The sequence below is a fragment of the Leucopleurus acutus genome, assembly GCF_964270905.1.
Source record: "Leucopleurus acutus genome assembly, chromosome: 4".
In the NCBI taxonomy this organism is placed as follows: Eukaryota; Metazoa; Chordata; class Mammalia; order Artiodactyla; family Delphinidae; genus Leucopleurus; species Leucopleurus acutus.
Window position 1 is genome coordinate 70,475,754 of NC_139146.1, and position 18,607 is coordinate 70,494,360.

Sequence of the window (18,607 nt, forward strand, 5' to 3'; positions counted from 1 at the left end):
TATTCATACGTCCATTCCACGAATATGTATTGGAAGTCTACTCTGTGTCTGATACTGTTCTAAGCCTAGGTTACATCAGTGGACAAAGGAGATAGAAGCTCCCACTCTGATGGAGGGGGGAGACAACAAGAGCTAAAATGCAAAATTAGTTACGGATTGTTAGAAAGTGACTTAAAATTCTATGAAAAATAAGAAAGGTAAGGAGAATAGGGATTGCTGAGACAAGGCTGTGTAGGGGGTGGAATAAAGGAGGAGAGGAGGAATTGGTTGGAGAGGACACGTGGAGTCAGGTATGTGTGGCATTGGCGGCTGTTATTATAATTCACATGGGAGCCTTTAGAGAGTTTTAAATTGTGGAAAAAGTTTTAAATTGTCGGGTTCTAAATGAAGTGTTAATAGGACAGGTAGTAGAGTCAGACTAGGGTGATAGTGGTGGAGGTGATGCCAAGTGGTGAGGATCCAGATATATATATATATATATATATATATTTTTTGTTTGTTTTCACGGTACGCGGGCCTCTCACTGCCGTGGCCTCTCCCCTTGTGGAGCACAGGCTCCGGACGCGCAGGCTCAGCGGCCATGGCTCACGGGCCCAGCCGCTCCGCGGCATGTGGGATCTTCCCGGACCGGGGCACGAACCTGTGTCCCCTGCATCGGCAGGCAGACTCTCAACCACTGCGCCACCAGGGAAGCCCCAGATATATTTTAAAGGGAGAGCCAACCGAATTTGGTGACTGACTGTATGTGGGTTGTGAGGAACAGGATCCAGGATGGCTCAAAGGTCTTTGGGCTGAGGATCTAGAAGGATGGAGCTGCAGCAACTGACAGGGCTGATCTGTGGAGGAAGCAGGTTTTGGTGGGGGAGTATCAGGAGCTCCGTTTTGCACATGTTACCATTTGGAGATGAAGCCGAATGGAGATGAGCTGCCTAGTTGGCTGTCAAAGGTACACATCTGGAATTTTTAGGAAAGAGCTCTGTGCTGGAAGGTGTTTATGTGGGGGGGAATCTGTAGAAATTCTCTTCTGATGGCTTTAGTTTTCTCAGTAAAATAGAGACATGTCATCAGCAGGAGGAAAGTTGAGAGAGCTATGGAAAATTAGAGGAGAGAGGAGAAAGTCTAAAACAGTTGGCTATGAAAGTGGGAAAGTGAAGACTAGAAACGCGGTATGATTGCAGTCAGCATGTCTGGCCAACTTGTGGTTCGTGGTCAAGAATTTAAAGTGACACTAAACATGCTGGAAACTTCTTTGTCACCATATCTTTGCACATGTTCTTACTTATTTCCAGTTCCTTAGCATTTTTCTGAGAATGTTGCTGCCATTATGAGGGCAAAACATAACATCAAAAATTGACACTAATCAGGGACCTTGTGTATTTCTCTCAGACACTTTCAACTTGCAGATATTGGAACAGAGTGTGTAGAGATTTGGAGCTAACCAATTTGAATATAGCTAGGGTAAGGGTTTTGCCAAGAAAGAAGTGAAAGAGGAGCTAAGAGGTTGAGAGAATGTACAAGGAAGTGATAGCACTGTTGACCACAAAATTCAGACTGTGTAAGCAAGGAAGTGCAGCCATGCAAGAATAAAAGGCAGTGAGAAGAGGGTGGGTGGTCAGTTGCTTAGAGGTCCCTGTGGGGTCAGAGAATTTTGAAATCAGGTTAAAAATGAATCATTTATTTTAAATAAATGTTATTTTCATGTAATGAATCATATTTCAAATATATGGAAGAACGTTCTATTAAATACATCTAATTAATTTTTAAACTTAAACACAAATATTTGAGTTTGTTAGCTTTAGTTTTCTTTTTAAAGTGTACACATTTTTAAAAAAAATTTATTTATGTATTGGTTGCACCGGGTCTTAGCTGTGGCAAGCAGGCTCCTTAGTTGTGGCTCACAGGCTCCTTAGTTATGGCTTACAGGCTCCTTAGTTGCAGCCCACCTCCTCCTTAGTTGCAGCCCACCTGCTCCTTAGTTGCAGCCGGCGGACTCCTTAGTTGTGGCATGTGAACTCTTAGTTGCAGCCGGTGGACTCCTTAGTTGTGGCATGTGAACTCTTAGTTGTGGCATGTATGTGGGATCTAGTTCCCTGACAAGGGATCGAACCTATGTCCCCTGCATTAGAAGGCAAATTCTTAGCCACTGCGCCACCAGGGAAGTCCCTGTTTTTCAAATGAAGTAAGCTTAGTATTCTTTTCTTCTAAATGACTTAAGTTCTTTTTTCCTTATATTATTCCTATCCTTTCTCCCAACCCAACCCTCACATTCTTTGGTGGGTTGCCAGATGCTCTATGCCTTCTGCCAACCTATTGCTCAAGTGTTTCTGCCTGGTATCAGAGCCTTCTAATGACTGCAAAGGCTCTCACTCCATCCGAGATATTTGGATTAGACTTGGGTAATCACTTACCAAGCTGTGTCACTTGGGTGAATTTCTCACTCTGAGCCTCAATTTCCTCATATGTAAGTAGGGATAATAATATGTACTTTGTTGTAAGAATTAAAGTTAATGTATATTTGTCCTGAGCACAGAACTTGGCATGTATAAATGGTAGATGTTGTTATGATCTTAGGTTTATTGAGTTAATAATCTTTTATTAGAGTTGAATAACTGAATCTCAAAAACATGCTTTTCTGTCATTTCAATAACATTATTTTAGGAGCATCTAGGATTACCAATATCAAAACATAGTATTAATGATTAGTATCATTAACATTTTAATATATGTTTGATTTTTTTTCAGCATTAAGAATAGACTAAGACAATAAGAACCTGCTGTATAAAAAAAATAAATAAAATTAAATTAAAAAAATAGACTAAGGCAGAGTGGGACCTCGTTATGAGTACGGGTGAGATTTTTTTTAGTTCCCAATAACAGAGATACACACATATAATTGCAGCATTTTCTCTGTCTTTTTGCTAGCTTAATTCAATTTGGAGCCAACGCAGCAGTGAAAGGTAATTCATTTAGATGTGTGGTCCCTTCAAGAAAGCTGAGGTATATTGAAGAAGTGAGGTAAATCTTTCAGTGTCTAGTTGGGAGATTTTGTGTGTGTGTGTGTGTGTGTGTGTGTGTGTGTGTGTGTGTAGACTTTATTCTCACAGGAGAGAACTGAAGAAACTCTTTATATTCAAGTTTGGGAACACTAAGAATGGGCAACTTTTTCCAGAATAAAACAATGCATCTATATGTCCCAGTTATATTTTATACTTCTGCCTTCTTTCAAAATAAACATGTTGTATTTGAAATTTTTAATTTGATAGAAGCCTGTCACTCCTTGCTGTAGAGGGTTCTTTCCCTCAGTCTGAGTTAGAGGATGCTTCTCTGATGTAGAACAGTATCTTTTGTTTCTGTCTCGCCACTGTCAGCCATAGTGTCTATTTTTCAGGTCCTGGTTGTTGAATGAATTGGGACTGAGTGAGCTTGGTTTAAGCACTCTATTCTAAAAGGGTTATGTGCTTGAGTAGAGTTGACTTTTTCCTCTTTAGCATCCTAAACATGACAAAACTGTCACAAAGATTTCTTAGTGGTCAAAGTGAAAGATACTATGACTTAGCTTTTTATATACCTGTATAGCACTTCCTTTCATGATAATAATAACCAATTATCAAAAGTAATTACTTTAGGGCTTCCCTGGTGGCGCAGTGGTTGAGAGTCCGCCTGCCGATGCAGGGGACACGGGTTCGTGCCCCGGTCTGGGAAGATTCCACATGCCGCGGAGCGGCTGGGCCCGTGAGCCATGGCCGCTGAGCCTGCGTGTCCGGAGCCTGTGCTCCGCAATGGGAGAGACCACGACAGTGAGAGGCCCGCGTACCGCAAAAAAAAAAAAAAAGTAATTACTTTAGTTCAATGTTTTTGGTGATGTATTACCCTAGGCTGGCCTTTTGTTTATTTCTAAAATATAGAGTATGTACTTCTACTGGAGAGTTAGTTCGAGAAGTTCAATTAACAGGAAATATTAAATAGCATGCAAAACTCCAAGATGACTTTATTTGGCAAATCTGATTCCTTCCACCTAATGAATAACCCTGAGGATTATATAACTTTGTTATTCAAGGGCCACACTTTTTCCACTAAATAAATTGACTCTTGTAATCACCAAAGCCTGTATTAGATACAACTACAATGGTTCATATTTATCTTCGTTTTCAAAGATTACATGGGGTGAAGAAAAACACTTTCTCCTTTTGTAGATGGCAGGACAGTCATTACTAACGGAGCCAACATGTTACCCTGACACATGATGCAACAGAGAAACCAACAAAGACATCAGATGATCTTGCTGCCGTCATTATTACCCGTCAGATAAGGAATTGGTCTCCTTGAGGTAATAAGCCACTTATAGAGAGAGTTGGACAAGTCAGAGATGACTCAGTTTGGAACCAGCCCAAGTTTTGTCAGGGCTCAGAGGGAGGGTTACCTGTGACATACAGGTCAAGGAGACTCTCATATCTTGAGTCTACTGCAAAACAGTTCCTGTCTTATTCTCAGAGACCTATAGCTATAAAATTTCTCTACTTTTTATTGATCCTGATAGGTAACTTCTCTTTCTTCCGAGGTTTGGAGCATATGAGAACTTTGATATTGTGTTAGTGTTTTCTCATCTTGGTTGAGAGGATAATCTGTCAAGACCTGGACCCATTGTCCTACCTTGCCAAGTTTTTGGAAATGTTGGTTGAAACAGATTGTAACTGTATTAAATCTGCAGAAAGAATCAATCCTGAAGGCCTGTCACCAACCTCTGGGGATTTTTTATGTAAACTAGACCTTCATTATTTTAGTTAATTCTAACCTCAGACGAGAGGGTCTGCTTGTATCAGCTGTCAAGTCATTGGTACATAACCTTGGTCTACACTCTGAAAGGTGATGGGCTTCCCCACACTAGGAGTGATATCTAATAAACTGGTCACTCTTAATTACAACTTTACATTTTGAAATAAGGTTATTTAACATAAAGCAAGTGGGTCCCAGGACCAGCACACTGGCGCTACCTGGAAACTTGTTAAACATGTTGATTCTTGAGCCCCAGCCCAGACCTGCTGAATCAGAGACACAAGGGTGTGGCCTAGGCTATTCTGATGCATGCTGGAGTTTGGTAGCCACAAGCAGAGCATCTTGAAATGACTATGCACAAGAATGTTTTTCTTTGTAAGATGAGTGAGATCATGTATATATTCCAAGTTGTTTGTTGGCTGGTGATGACCTCGGAAATTTTAAAGTACTAGCTGGGCCCATGGGAATTCATTATCCTGTATTTACCTTTGGTAATCTGCCGTGCTACAAGCTTCATTAAACATTCATTAAGGGAAACAGGGTTTTTGAGAACTGTCTGCTTTCAAGTACATTGGTGTACAAGAAGGAACATAGTATGGTATGTTATTTTAGGTACACTCTTATTGAATGACTTGTTTTTAATATCATCTAGAAAAAATAATGAAGATCCTAGTTAGAAATAATTTAGCTTAAAATGATTATATTTCATTATTTTAAATTTTATATATAAATAGGACTGTATAGTTGGAAAGGCATGCTTTTGGAGTAAAAAATTGTGTGCCTTGAGTTCTAAAACCTTCCCTGACCTTTTGTTTCTTCCTCTGAAAAATGGAAATGAAACTCTACACCAAGCTGTGAAATTTGATTTAAATATGTGAAATGTATTTCATAATCAGTAATAATCATTATAGAGGTGTTAGCATTTATTCTCTAAGCAATTCTTGGTTTATATTTACTTTTGAACTTAATTGATTTTATGATTAAAATTGATAGCTTGTAGATTTCAGAACTTTGTTTTTATCAACTTCTCCGAGTGAAAGAAATATTGGATCATGTAGCAGCAGGCAGACCTAATGCTAACGGCGGCATTAGACTGTTTCATAGCAATTAGTTACAACTTCTTCCTTCAAACACTTTAATTTTAAAACATTATAAATCAATACATTTTCAATGTAACAAAGAAAAGAAAGAAAAGTTAACAATCTCTTTCTATTTATTCCCTTTTTATTGCCTCCTTGAGATAACCAATTTTTACAGCCTCATGTGAATTATTCTATACTTTTATTCATGTCCTTGCAAATGTATATAAACATACACACATCCAGGCAGTTTGTGTTATCAAGTGAAGTAAGCCAAGGCCAGGCCAACTGGAGATTCAACAATGCAGTAAGAAATGGAACCTAGACCTATGAATCTGTGGTGAAGGAAGATAGTCCTTGGTTGCTAATCAGTAGACCCTTCTGTGCTAATGTGACCCTCTTACAGCCTAAGAATTTGAAAAGGCAGTGGGCTTGTGTTCCAGGGTCTTGCGACCCGGCGGGCGCCTCATTTCCCACAGTGGACAAACCTACTAAATAGTCATAGCTTCCTGAGGAACTAGGCAGGTGATGGGAGCTACACCCACTCGTGTGTATCCCAGATCTTTGCAAGTCCTGTTTACTGATTAGGTAGTAAACCAAAGTGAAATTTAAACTGTGTCCAAGTTCTCCTTCTCACCATTCTTTGAACCCAGGTCGGTCATTTTGGTTTGTTCCTCATTTGTTTTTACAAATTTTGGATTGTTACATTTACATTTCTCTGTCATTTTCTTTTTTTTTTTCCTTTTTGCTTCAATACATAATAGTCATCAGTCCAGGTCAATGGTTAGAGAAAGGTTATTTTTAATATATGCATAATATCCTATAATGTGGATATGTTATGATTTAGTCAGTTGTTCTCCAGTTGACTTTCATGATATTTCCAGGTTATTGTTGCTGCCAAAAACCCCAACTACAACATACACTCTTTTTTTTTTTTTTTTGTGGTACGCGGGCCTCTCACCGTTGTGGCCTCTCCCGCTGCGGAGCACAGGCTCCGGACACGCAGGCTCAGCGGCCATGGCTCATGGGCCTAGCTGCTCCGCGGCATGTGGGATCTTCCCGGACTGGGGCACGAACGTGTGTCCCCTGCATCGGCAGGTGGACTCTCAACCACTGCGCCGCCAGGGAAGCCCAACAACATACATTCTTGTACATATACTTATAGGTAAGACTCCCCAAAGTGGAATTGCTTTGTCAATTGTTATATGTATTTAAAATTTTGAGAGATACTGTCAATTTTGGGGTGTGGGGTGATAGGAGGAAGATTGCAGCAATCTACACTCCCATTGCCAGGGGGTTTGAGTCTCCCTATCCTCACCAGCACTGGCTATAATTAATCGTTTTAATATTTATTGATTGTATGGATAAAAGCAGTATCTCCAAGATAGCTTCAATTTGCAACCCTCTGGTGACTACTAGGCTGTCTCTTCATATTTATTGGCCCTTTGGATTTCCTCTTCTGAGAATTGCTTATTCAAATTCCTTGCCCAATTTTATTGGGTTTTTCATATAAATTTGTATAACTAATTTGGATACTAGGAATATTAAGAGTTTGCCAGTCATTATGAGCTGCACTTGTCTCTTGATTTTAGTTTTGACTTTTACTATATATGATAGATGACAGATAAATGAATGGTTAAATTATTTGTCTTTACTAACCTCTGTTGCTTAGGAAAGGTTTTCCCAGCTAACAGTAATAAAATATTATTCTAAAACATCTTCTGGTAAATTTACTGTAAATTTTAAAAACTTAAAAGCTTCTCATCTATCTAGAGATTTGTTTTTAAGTTATTAAATTTAAAAAAGTCATTAAAATATTTTAATAAAAGCTCTACTTTTAATGTATAAAGTAGGAATTTAGCTTTCTTGTTTTCAAGATGGATGACCATTTATTCCAGAGTTATTAAACAAATTACCATTTACCCAGAGTTGAAATTCCACTTATGCCATATATTACCTTCCTATTCATACAAGGACCTACTTTTGGACCCTCTGTGTTAATTTTCTATAAATAATTAGAAATTTAGTGGCTTAAAACAACTCCAGTTTAGTGTATAGTGTATAATTCTGTAGGTCAGAAGTCCAGGTACAGTGAGATTAGGTTTTTTGCTCAGGTTCTCAAAGGCTGAGATTAAGATGTCATCCAGACTGAGTTCTCCTCTGAAAACTCTGGGGAAGAATCCTCTTCCAACTTCATCCAGGTAGCTGGCAGAATTCAATTCCTTGTGGTTGTAGGACCTAGGTCTCTTCTTTCTTGCTGGCTGTCAGTTGAGGATGCTGTCAACCCTTCCAGACCACCAGCAGCCATTCTTTTGAGTTTTATTTCATTTGCTAAATTTTATTGAGCTTTCCCAACAATATTCATAAGTGGCAATTATAAAGAAGTTTATACTTACGTATTTTTAGTACAGATATTTATATGATGGTAATAAATGATTATTACAATAAAATGGTTTTTTTCTACCGCATAGTTGCCTTGCTATGAAATAGTATTGCAAGTTGGGTGTACATAGCTTTTGGTTTGTGTTAATCTCATATCCAATCCCTGTCTCCTAGTGTTAACATGTATTAAGAATCTTGATCTTTAGGATCTGTGGTCATATTAATTAACTTCTAAATTCCAGATAAAATGTTAATGTCACTTAAAGCAAGGTGTCCAGAGTCAGGTGGCTTTGGACACTGCATTTCTGGATAATATTAGGCTTCAAGTAGCCATGCTGAGCCTAGGAACATGCAGTCCTTTTCATGTAGTTAATCGTTAATGGTATTTTTCCATCACTAACCAGCAGCAAGTTTGTTGTAATCCAAATTTTCACATAGTAGTAGTTTGCTGTCAAACTAAAAACGAAGTTAGGAATGGAGACTAATAAAACCTGTGTAAACTATAGGTTTTCTTTTTTTGTTTTTTTGAATGAAATAGTCTTCTTCCTCCCTTTAAGGACAGAAGCTCATTCAGGAGTAGTATATCCAGGTCTAAACCATTCTTTCTTGTTCCAAGTGATAATTGACCTTTAAGCACCTCTTGGTATATTTTAAAAATATGTGTCTTGTGTTAATTCTCAAGGCAGGGTTCCAATCAGTGGCAGAGTATCAGGTCCATGAAACCATCTGGTTTATTAGCAGAAAACCATGACAAGTCAGCTCTTCCCGGAGTGGGTTAAATCTTAGAATTACGAGCGATGTTCTTGAAAGATCCTGAAAATGCTTCACAATAAGTTGCTCATTGGAGCTTTTGTCCACAAGGTGTTTACCCCTGGGAACAGTTGAGAGAGTATTGCTCTGCTCAGCTAGTTGGTCGCCTGGCAGATTCTCCAGTTCAATGAAGAGCAAAGTTGCTAAAGCTGCGTGTGACCATGTGGTTGAGTGTGAGTTACATACCCTTGAAGCAATTAAACATAACTGAGTAACTGGGTATAGTCGTTACTATCAATACTATGCATACCAATTCTCAGTTAATACTTCTGAATAAATACTGTAGTTGGGAGAACATTTCTCAGATTATTACCACAGTTGTTAATGTTTACTTAGCACTTACTCTGGTTCACACCCTGCTCTAAGGGCTTTACATGTATTAACTCACTTAATCCTCACAACAGTCCTTTGATCAAGGTTAGGTGGCAAGTGTAGGTCCCAGGAATTTATGTCCGTGTCTGGCTCCTGAGTCTATGCTCTTAATCACTAATATACGCTTATTGGTCTTACAAATCTAGAAGGAAAGAATGATTTCCTGAAAAAAGTCTTTCAGGCCTGGAGGAGCAGATTCCTTCTATTAATAAAGGTAGAATGATGCAGTCACAAGCTGAAATTGACGGCTTCTGTTGCCTCAAACTTTCGTCTTTTCCTTTTGCGGAAGGAAAGCCAGGCTGAGCCGTGAAAGAGGAAACGGTGTTTTTGTTTCCATTTCCCATACTATTACTTTTCTATAAAATTCAGTGATCGATGGTCATTTGTTGATCATCCTCACTTTGGCCAAGCATTAGACTCTGTGGAGTCTGGACAGGACTTAGCTGTGTTCCCTGACTTTGAAGAATGAAGCTACCTGCAGCCCACTGTAGCAGGAGCAGTGACTGAGCCGTGCTCAGGACTGTTACGGTAGCAGAGAAGGGAATGCCCTATTGTATCTCCTGTGTGGATCCTTCTCCATCTCCCCTACTCTAAGGTAAAGCTAAAACAGTCTAGAGGATGAAGAGAGGCTGGTGTGGTGAGTGGGTATATGACTGATGAGCCTGCTAGGAAGAGAGGGCAGCATTTGCACAGCTGCAGGGTATAGGTTATACTTGGCAACCTCCTTGATAAGTCACCCGGGTACTTATTAAATTCCACATTCCTGGGCCCCATTCTATAGCCTCTGAATCAGAATCTCCAGGGGAAGTGCCTAGGGGACTGTGATTAACAGGGCCCTCAGGGCACTCTTGTCCGGGAGCTTGGAAAACACCGCACAAGCGGAATACAGTTTGTTCACAAACATAGAATGAATTTTAGAGCAAACGGTTGAGGATGAGATCAGGTGGTCTGAAGGTCAGTTTATGTCTTGCTGTCTTCTGTGATTGTTTGGATTTCTATTTGTATCCTACTGAATGCCGCTTACTTCTCAAGTAGCAACAGATAAATAGAACATTTACTTAGACTTGGACAACTTTAATTTACAAGCAGTGTGTTGAAAGTTCGGACTTCAGCTCAATTTACGGGGTTTCCAACCTTGACTTATTTATGCTGAGAAACAGGCAAGGAGAAGAGTGGGGAAAAGAATGAACATTGTTCATCTGCAGTGTGCCCCATGACTCTCAACAGCATCGCATTTTATTCACTAGCAAGTTGAGGCTAGGAGGTCAGTTACGTAGGCCACAGAGCTATTAAGTGATGCAACCGATATTCAAACCTGGGTCTACGGAGCAGGAGGAATTTGATTTGTCAAAAAGTGGTGATCAGACTGCTCATTCACTCAATTAAAATAGGTGAACCAGAAAATGCAGGGTTAGGGTCAGGGGCCGTGATGAAAAGCTTCACCATTTGTTACCATGTGAAAATATGTGCCCAATATTCTGTATTTTTTTCTTTTTAAGAGAAGCTAATTATCAGTAGGTTATATAAATTTGTCTCCATTTTAAAATGTTGGTCCTATATTCAAAAAATGTAAAACAATGTGTTTGGCAATGCCGTGATACAAAATACATCATTGGGTAGAATTTTGCCAAAGGGCTACTGGTATGTGACTTCTAGATTAAATAATCTCTAAAGTCTAAGCTTTAAAATGTCATGATTCTTTCTGATTCTTGATGAGGTATGATTTACTGTGATTCGCTTTCCTTTCATATCTTAAAGAATTTTTTCTGAATATTTATGTGAAATGTTAATGCAGCCTTCTCTAAGTATCAGTATACTTTTAAGTTTGCTGGGGTAGATGGGGAAGGATGAAGAGGCTACTTCTGGCTTCTTGCTACTGGGAAAAGTGTTGCCCTCCCCTGAGCCTTCTAGTCCAACTGCTGTTTTTCAGTGCCTCTCTACTATCAGAGGGGCTAAAAATGGCTCTGTCCACTTCCATGTATGCTTTCAACCCATGTGGATCCACATGCAATCAGTGTCTCTCCAAAGTATGTAGAGCAACACATTAGTGAACCTTGAAACCAATTCAGTGCAGCTTGACCAGTGTTAAAATGAGAGAGACTGGGCTTCCCTGGTAGTGCAGTGGTTGAGAGTCTGCCTGCTGATGCAGGGGACACGGGTTCGTGCCCTGGTCCGGGAAGATCACACATGCTGCGGAGCGGCTGGGCCCGTGAGCCATGGCCGCTGGGCCTGCGTGTCCAGAGCCTGTGCTCCGCAACGGGAGAGGCCACAGCAGTGAGAGGCCCGCGTACCGCAAAAAAAAAAAAAAAAAAAAAAAGAGACTGAGAAAGAGAATAGAGTAGAATAGAAGATGCATGCATGGTAAGTAGGAAGGGCAAGAATTGCTCTGTACGACTTTGTTTTAGTTGTATGTGTGTATGTGTGTGTCTGTTTTCCAGGTTGCATCATAAAATGTATTTCTTACTGGCCTGGCAGTTAACAAATTTTGTAAGCACTGAGCTAGAGTGACTAAATATTATAGATTCTTCCTCCTCGATCTAAGATGGTATAAATTCTAAGCTGGAAATTTGAAAGAATTTTTACCACATGTTAATTACCTCCACACTTGGTCCTTTTTGTTCAATCCCTTGAAAACATTAACAACTTCTCTATCTCAGGGGTCCGCAGACCCCTCTCCATCCCCGGGCCAGAGGTGATACACCATGAATTACCTGAAGTTAACACCCCCTACATGCTGTATTTGTTTAATTATTTCTAAGTTTGAATTCTGAAGAAATTGTATTCCAAAATTTAAAAATCTAAGTAGAATCTAGATTGTCGTGTGAGACTGTGGACCCTAGAGGGATACACACTCCTCTGTCTTAATAAGAATTTAATTGCAAATGAAAACTTCTCTTTTAAAGTTTCCAGAAATAATATAAAATTGTACTAATTTCAACCTTCTAAAAACTGTGAGGTTTGTCATAATGATCACCTGATGGGAGGAAATGCATGAAAAGCCCCTAGTGCTTATGTTAAGTATTTTACATTATTTATTGATTCATTGATAAAGCACTAGCTTACCTCCTTATTCTGGGGAGATTTCTGAATATGTTATGAACTACTTTAATAACTCCAAGCTCTCATTACTAGTTATAGGTTAAGAAGCTATTTTTATATGCAGTTGACCCTTGAAAAATGCAGGTTTGAATTTCAGGGATCCACTTATACTTGGGTATTTTTCAGCAGTAAATATTACAATACTACCAAATCCTAGTTGGTTGAATCTGCGGGTGCCTAAGGAACTGTGGAAATGGATGGCCAAGTACACGTTATGGGTAGATTTTCTACTTTGAGGAAGGTGGGCACTCCTCACCCCTACATGGTTCAAGGGTCAACTATACTGAAGTGAAAACTAGGCTTTTCAAATTACTTCAGAGACAGATTTTTAAAACATTATATTGAAAAGATAGGATTATTTTGACCAGTTTACATTGATTTAGCTCTCTGGACAGATAATTGAGAGAGCAAACTCCAAAGGGCAGCAAACTGATGGGGGTAGAACTTCTTTTGTATTGTTTCCATTACTAGTATAAAACTGATAAAACCAACTTGATGGGTATTTTCTCTAACAGTAGACGCTATGTATTGTGGATCCAGGCACAAATACACACCTTTGGAGGCCAGTGTATTCTTCCCATCAAAAGTGACTTTCTGCCTGTTTGCTTTAGATCATATAAATTTTAAAGATCTGATGACTTCTTGTGAGATTGTGATTCAACTTATTTTCTGTAAATACAGTGATAAAGTGCTGCTACATACTGTAATCCCTGGAATTGCTTAAAGACCAGTATAAACAAGTGTATTAGCTAGAATGGATTATTAAAAATAGTGATTCACTAGAATTACTAGAATAGGACCAAATCTTTCAATGCTGCTAGGTAATGATTTATGATTTCAGATCCATGAATGCTGGATACAGTTTTAACGTCCTTAGGGGGAAACTGTTAATTTCTGATTAGTATAATACTTTAGAGAAAATAATCAATAGACGTGTTATAAACTTAAAATGAAGCTTAGGAAGGAAGCAAGCTTAAATAATTTGCCCAGACTATTTCAGTGCCTTGAACAGTATTTTGCACTTGGGATTACATTTATATATTTACGTACCTATGGCCTCACCTAGACCCTGAGATCCTAGAGATGAGGATCCAGGTCTTAATCATCTCTGTGTCCCTAGCCAGTGGAGTTTCTAGCACATAACCTAGTTTTTCTGCAAATGAGGTCATGGACCAGCTGAATCAGATTCATCTGGGGAGTTTTGTTACCAGTTCATATTATCAGGACGCACCCACAGATTTACTAAAAATCTCCAGAGGTACACTCCAACCTAAAACGATCAACTAAATGCAATGACGTTGATAAAGCAAGGATAGAAAGTAAGGCCTCCAGACCTTGCCTCCGCACGCTTGCTGACATGCTCAACGCTCATAGCCTGCTGCATGAACTTTGGGCATCTGCTAAGTGCCAGCTACTCTGGATACAAAGTGAAATGAAGCACATTAACAGCTAAAAGCAGGCTGCTGAGTTGGAAAGATTTGATTTGAGTCAGCCTTACCTACTTATTAATCACGTGAATTTCAGTACGTCACGAAACTTCTCTAAGCCTGTTTCCTCTTTCGTAAAATGGAAATAATGACTTTGTCATAAGGTTGATGTAAATACTAGATACGATAAGGCACGTAAAACGCTTTGCAAAGTGTTTGGAGTAGAGTGTGCTCTTAATAAATGTTAGCTTTTTTTTTTTCCCCTTTTTTAAATTAATGGGCATATGTTCTAGTCAGGGCTGAATTTCTTGGAACATAAGAAGCACTTGAAAATGAGGAAAATAAGGAAGAGATTAGATAGGAGTTAGGTTTGCTTTCTATCACACCACCCCCAAAACATGGTGGTGTAACTTCTACTGACTCACAGTTTGGTGGGTTGGCAGTTGGGGTTGTGCTCAGTTGGGACAGCTCGTCTCGGTGCTAGATTGTGTCCTCTGGGCGCACTCACGTGTTGGCAGTCAGCTGGCAGTCAGTGGCCTCATTCATATGTTGACAGGAGCAATAGTTGCTAAGTGGGTCAGGAGTACTCATCATCTAGGGGACTGGCCTAGACTCAGGCATGTGGTAGTGGGAAAAATGGAGTCAAGGAAGTCCCGTGAGCAGGCACTTTTCAAGCCTCTGCTTGTATCAGGTTTACTAGAGTTTCATTAGCGAAAGCAAGGCACATGGGCAAGCGTAGCTGCAATGGGTAGAGAAAGACTTCACTACTTGATGGGTGAAAGGATGTGCATACAGGGATGGAAAGCATTTGTGGCCATTTTTGTTATCTGCACAGAATGGTTTTTACTGACTGCTTACTCTGTATCAGGGTTTATGCTAGGTGATTTACATGTTATTCCCTTAATCCTCACAACAATTTCTTGACGTGTGTGGCAGTCCCATTTCATGGATGAGAAAACTGATGATAAGTTAAGAGACTTGTTCGTCGTAAGCCCAAATTATTTGCCTCAAGTTGTGGAGTAGCCTTTTAGGGGCTGTCTCTTGTTGCTCAGGTGATCAGCCCATGAGGCAGAAGGTGTGTGCTCTATTTCGTAAAGATCTGGTTAAAACGGAGTTCCAGTGACTCGCTTTACTCCCACACTGATACCTTGAGCCATTGAGTCATTCGTTTATTTAATATAGAAAAAAATTTAATTTTACTATTATGACTATTCTTTAAGACTTTCCGGAAGCTTATGAGAAGTATTTTAGTGGGTTTTTCTTTGTTTGTTTTGCCAGATTACCTACACAACCCGGATCTCACCGCATTTGGACATGACTGAGCCTCTTCAATGGGCCAGATACCACTGGCAGCGGCCGACTGGCGGTGAAAACAGGGACGGTCATGAGAGGCCATACAGCTATTCCTCTTTACTTGCCTTCAGGGGCAAGTCCTCCCAGACCCCCAGACTGGCAGGAAAGCACCGGGTGGTCGTTCCCCACCTGCAGCCCTTCAAGGACGAGTACGAAAAGTTTTCTGGAACCTACGTGAATAACAGAATACGGACAACGAAGTACACGCTTTTGAATTTTGTGCCAAGAAATTTATTTGAACAATTTCACAGGTACTTTTATTTTTTGGGAAAATAATCTTAGAATGTTCTTGGTCATTCTAATTGATATATAAGATTTTTCATTTTCATAACATTGTTACCTAAGGCTTGTGACATTATCTTTGACAATTCTGGTAGTCTGTTGTGGAACGATGACCTCTTACATTCACATAACACTTTATAATTAATAAGATGCTTTCTCATGACAAGAGACAATATTGTTACCTTCATATTACAGATTAGGAAACTAAGTTTGGCACAGTGGTTTAGCCAGTGTGATGCCGAAAGCAGACGAGGGACTATAGCCTTGAGTCTTCTCACTCTTGCTTTGGTGTGTTTTCCATTAAACCATGGTGTATTTTAATTCTAGCTTTTTCTTCTTGATAATAGGAGAAAATAAAGCTCTGAAGCAAATTCAGATGTAAGCTGTAAGGTTAGGTGAAACAAAGACGTAATTCAGAGTAATATGTATTTATGGAAGCCCTCCGATCAGGTTAGGTATTGAAGGGAATGCAAGGCTAAATGGTGCTTCTTTCCTTACAGTTTTATATTTAGCGAGGGAAACAAGATGTTTATACAATGAAAAGGCGTGGTGGATGGGATGAGTGTTATAAGGTGCTACCAACTAGGATGGAAACCTCATAAAAGAGAAATAATACTACTAGCCAGAGCAATAGAAGGGAAGTGGCACGTGAACTTAATGATGAAGGTTAAGATGTTCAAGGCAGAGGTGTCTGCAAAGCCCATTTCAGATGGAGGAAGGAATATGAGTAAAAGCAGAATGGCTGTAGCATAGAAGATTTGCTGGAGGCCTGGGAAGTAGTCCTCTGTGACTAATGCAATTAGAGGCAAATTGAAGGCAGGAGAAGACATCTAGGAAAATGCTGCATATATCCCGGAGAGTTGTAATGGAGACCTGAACTTAGAACAATGTGGGGATAAAAAGGAGGATAATCTATTACAGATACTATGGATTAGATGTAGGGAATTAAGTGAAAGGAGTCAGAAGATGATGTGAACAAGTTGAGATGTGATGACCAGGAGGTTTAACAGAAAAAGGAATGACAGGGGTAAAAAGAAGATCAGCTAGAAGATTATTTTGTTTTTGTAGATGATGAGTTTGAGATGCTAATATCAGTATAGAGATTCTCAGCATTTATTATTCATTCCACGTACATTCATTCTCATTTTTCATTTTATATACATTCCATATACATTCATGGAACAGTGGATATGGTTAAAGTACAGATGTGAATTTATTGAATTAATGGCTTTAACTGCTGTGGGTATTTCTGTCTATGGGAGCTTGCAATCTAGTGTCCTTGATGGAATTAGAACCTGGACTTTGAACAGAGTTCAGGGCCTAGCCCTATAGATTTGGATGTAGTTCACATGGAAATCATTGAAGCCACAGAAATAGCAAAAAGGGCTAAGAAAAAAATTTCAGGGTAAAAGGAATTAGAGGTGAGGAAGGAGGGGTATGTGTAGATTATTCTGAGAAGTTTGGTTATGGGAAAAGTATGTGACAAAAATTCAAGGAACCATGCAAGATTGAGATTTTGTTTCTTTCTTTTAAGGAAAGAGGCCGCCTGAATTTGCCTTAGGGTCCAGTGGGGAAATATTTGAATATGTAAAATAGAGGAATAGAGGAAGTTCCTTAAAAAATTGGTTCTGAGTAGCATAAAAGCAGAAATGGAAACATTGATCTTAGCGAAAAGCAAACCCTCGGGCTTTTCTAATTATTGGGCTGGCCAGAAAAGTTTGTTGGGGTTTTTCCATAAGATGTTATGGAACTTTTTGGCTGACCCAGTATTTTGAGCCTTGTTTGAATCTTATGTTTGGACAATCAAATTAACTTCTGAAAGTTAGAGAGTTGGTTTTTGTTGTTGTTTTGTTTTTTGTTTTTACAACACATTAACTCTGAATTTCCTCTTAAGTTTTTTGAACTGAAAATAGTACTTCCTACTGTGCTTTATACTTATGTGTTATACAACTCAAGACTGTCACATTGCAATATTTACTATAATATATGTAATAAATATGTCACATTTATTAAAGTATGCTCAAGCCAGATGTCTGGGGGGGTGATAAATTGTTCATTCAGATTTGTTAGATTTTGCTAGTTCTCTCTGTTTTGTAGCATCCAAAATCAGCTGATAGAAACTTGTAGGAAACACCGTCAGGTCTTTTGCCTCTTTCGCTGCAGGCTTTTACATGATATGTTAATACCTCCTTGTGTGTGTTTGGGTTGCAGAGTCGCCAATTTATATTTCCTGTTTCTAGTTGTCCTGAACTGGGTGCCTTTGGTAGAAGCCTTTCAAAAGGAAATTACGATGCTGCCTCTGGTGGTTGTCCTTACAATTATTGCAATTAAAGATGGCTTGGAAGATTACCGAAAATACAAACTTGACAAACAGATCAACAACCTAGTAACTAAAGTTTACAGTAGGTAAGTGTAACAGGAGCTGTGCTGGGGAATACACAGGCATCATTTAGAAACATGCAGAATGTTACTTTTTCCCCCTTAGGTATGACTAGGACACTTGGGGGGTGGGCGTGTTTTCAGCTAATATTTATTCAAGTCCTACAGGGAATTAAATCCAGGCATCATAGGAAAACAGTGTGTAAGCCATTGTCACCCCAGGAGTTGATAAAGCAAGAGCTTCTATAATTTAGGCATAAGTGGAATTGAAAGGATTAAACTTCAAACCATAAGAAGGAAAGCAAGCAGTTAGTTTTTAATCCTAGATGTTACAATTTGGGATTAAGAGAGGATGGGATATGAAAAACATGAATGAATATGGAAAAACAACAGGGGATATGAAAAAAGAGAAGATGAGCTTCCTGTGGAGGAAAGGAATTGTGAGAAATGGAGAAGTGTGTTCTTTTTTGTGCACAAAGCCAGCAGCCTATAAAACCCTTCCTGCTGTGGCAACAACAGAGGGCATTCGTAATAGGAGGTCTTTTCAGAAGCACATTTGCTCTGTTGGAGACTTGTATTTCCAGTATTTATGAAATAGAAAGCCAAGAATAAAGTCCATTAAGGTGAGTTTTGAACTCTGCTGTTTATGAA

General features: G+C 39.3%; 1 protein-coding gene across 6 annotated transcripts in view; it reads left to right on the forward strand.

Annotated features, from left to right (window-relative positions):
• Positions 1-18,607, forward strand: part of ATP10D (ATPase phospholipid transporting 10D (putative)) — a 118,170-nt gene that overhangs the window by 26,463 nt on the left and 73,100 nt on the right. The window contains exons 2-5 of one of the 6 annotated variants that reach the window (XM_082837772.1): positions 2,923-3,015; positions 4,194-4,327; positions 15,221-15,546; positions 17,789-17,983. In XM_082837772.1, coding sequence (XP_082693898.1) covers positions 15,257-15,546; positions 17,789-17,983 — 485 coding nt within the window. In that variant the 5' untranslated portion in view covers positions 2,923-3,015; positions 4,194-4,327; positions 15,221-15,256. Of the gene's footprint in view, positions 1-2,922; positions 3,016-4,193; positions 4,328-15,220; positions 15,547-17,788; positions 17,984-18,607 lie in introns of those variants that run through there. The other 5 variants (XM_082837771.1, XM_082837774.1, XM_082837773.1 and 2 more) reach the window with 5 other exon arrangements.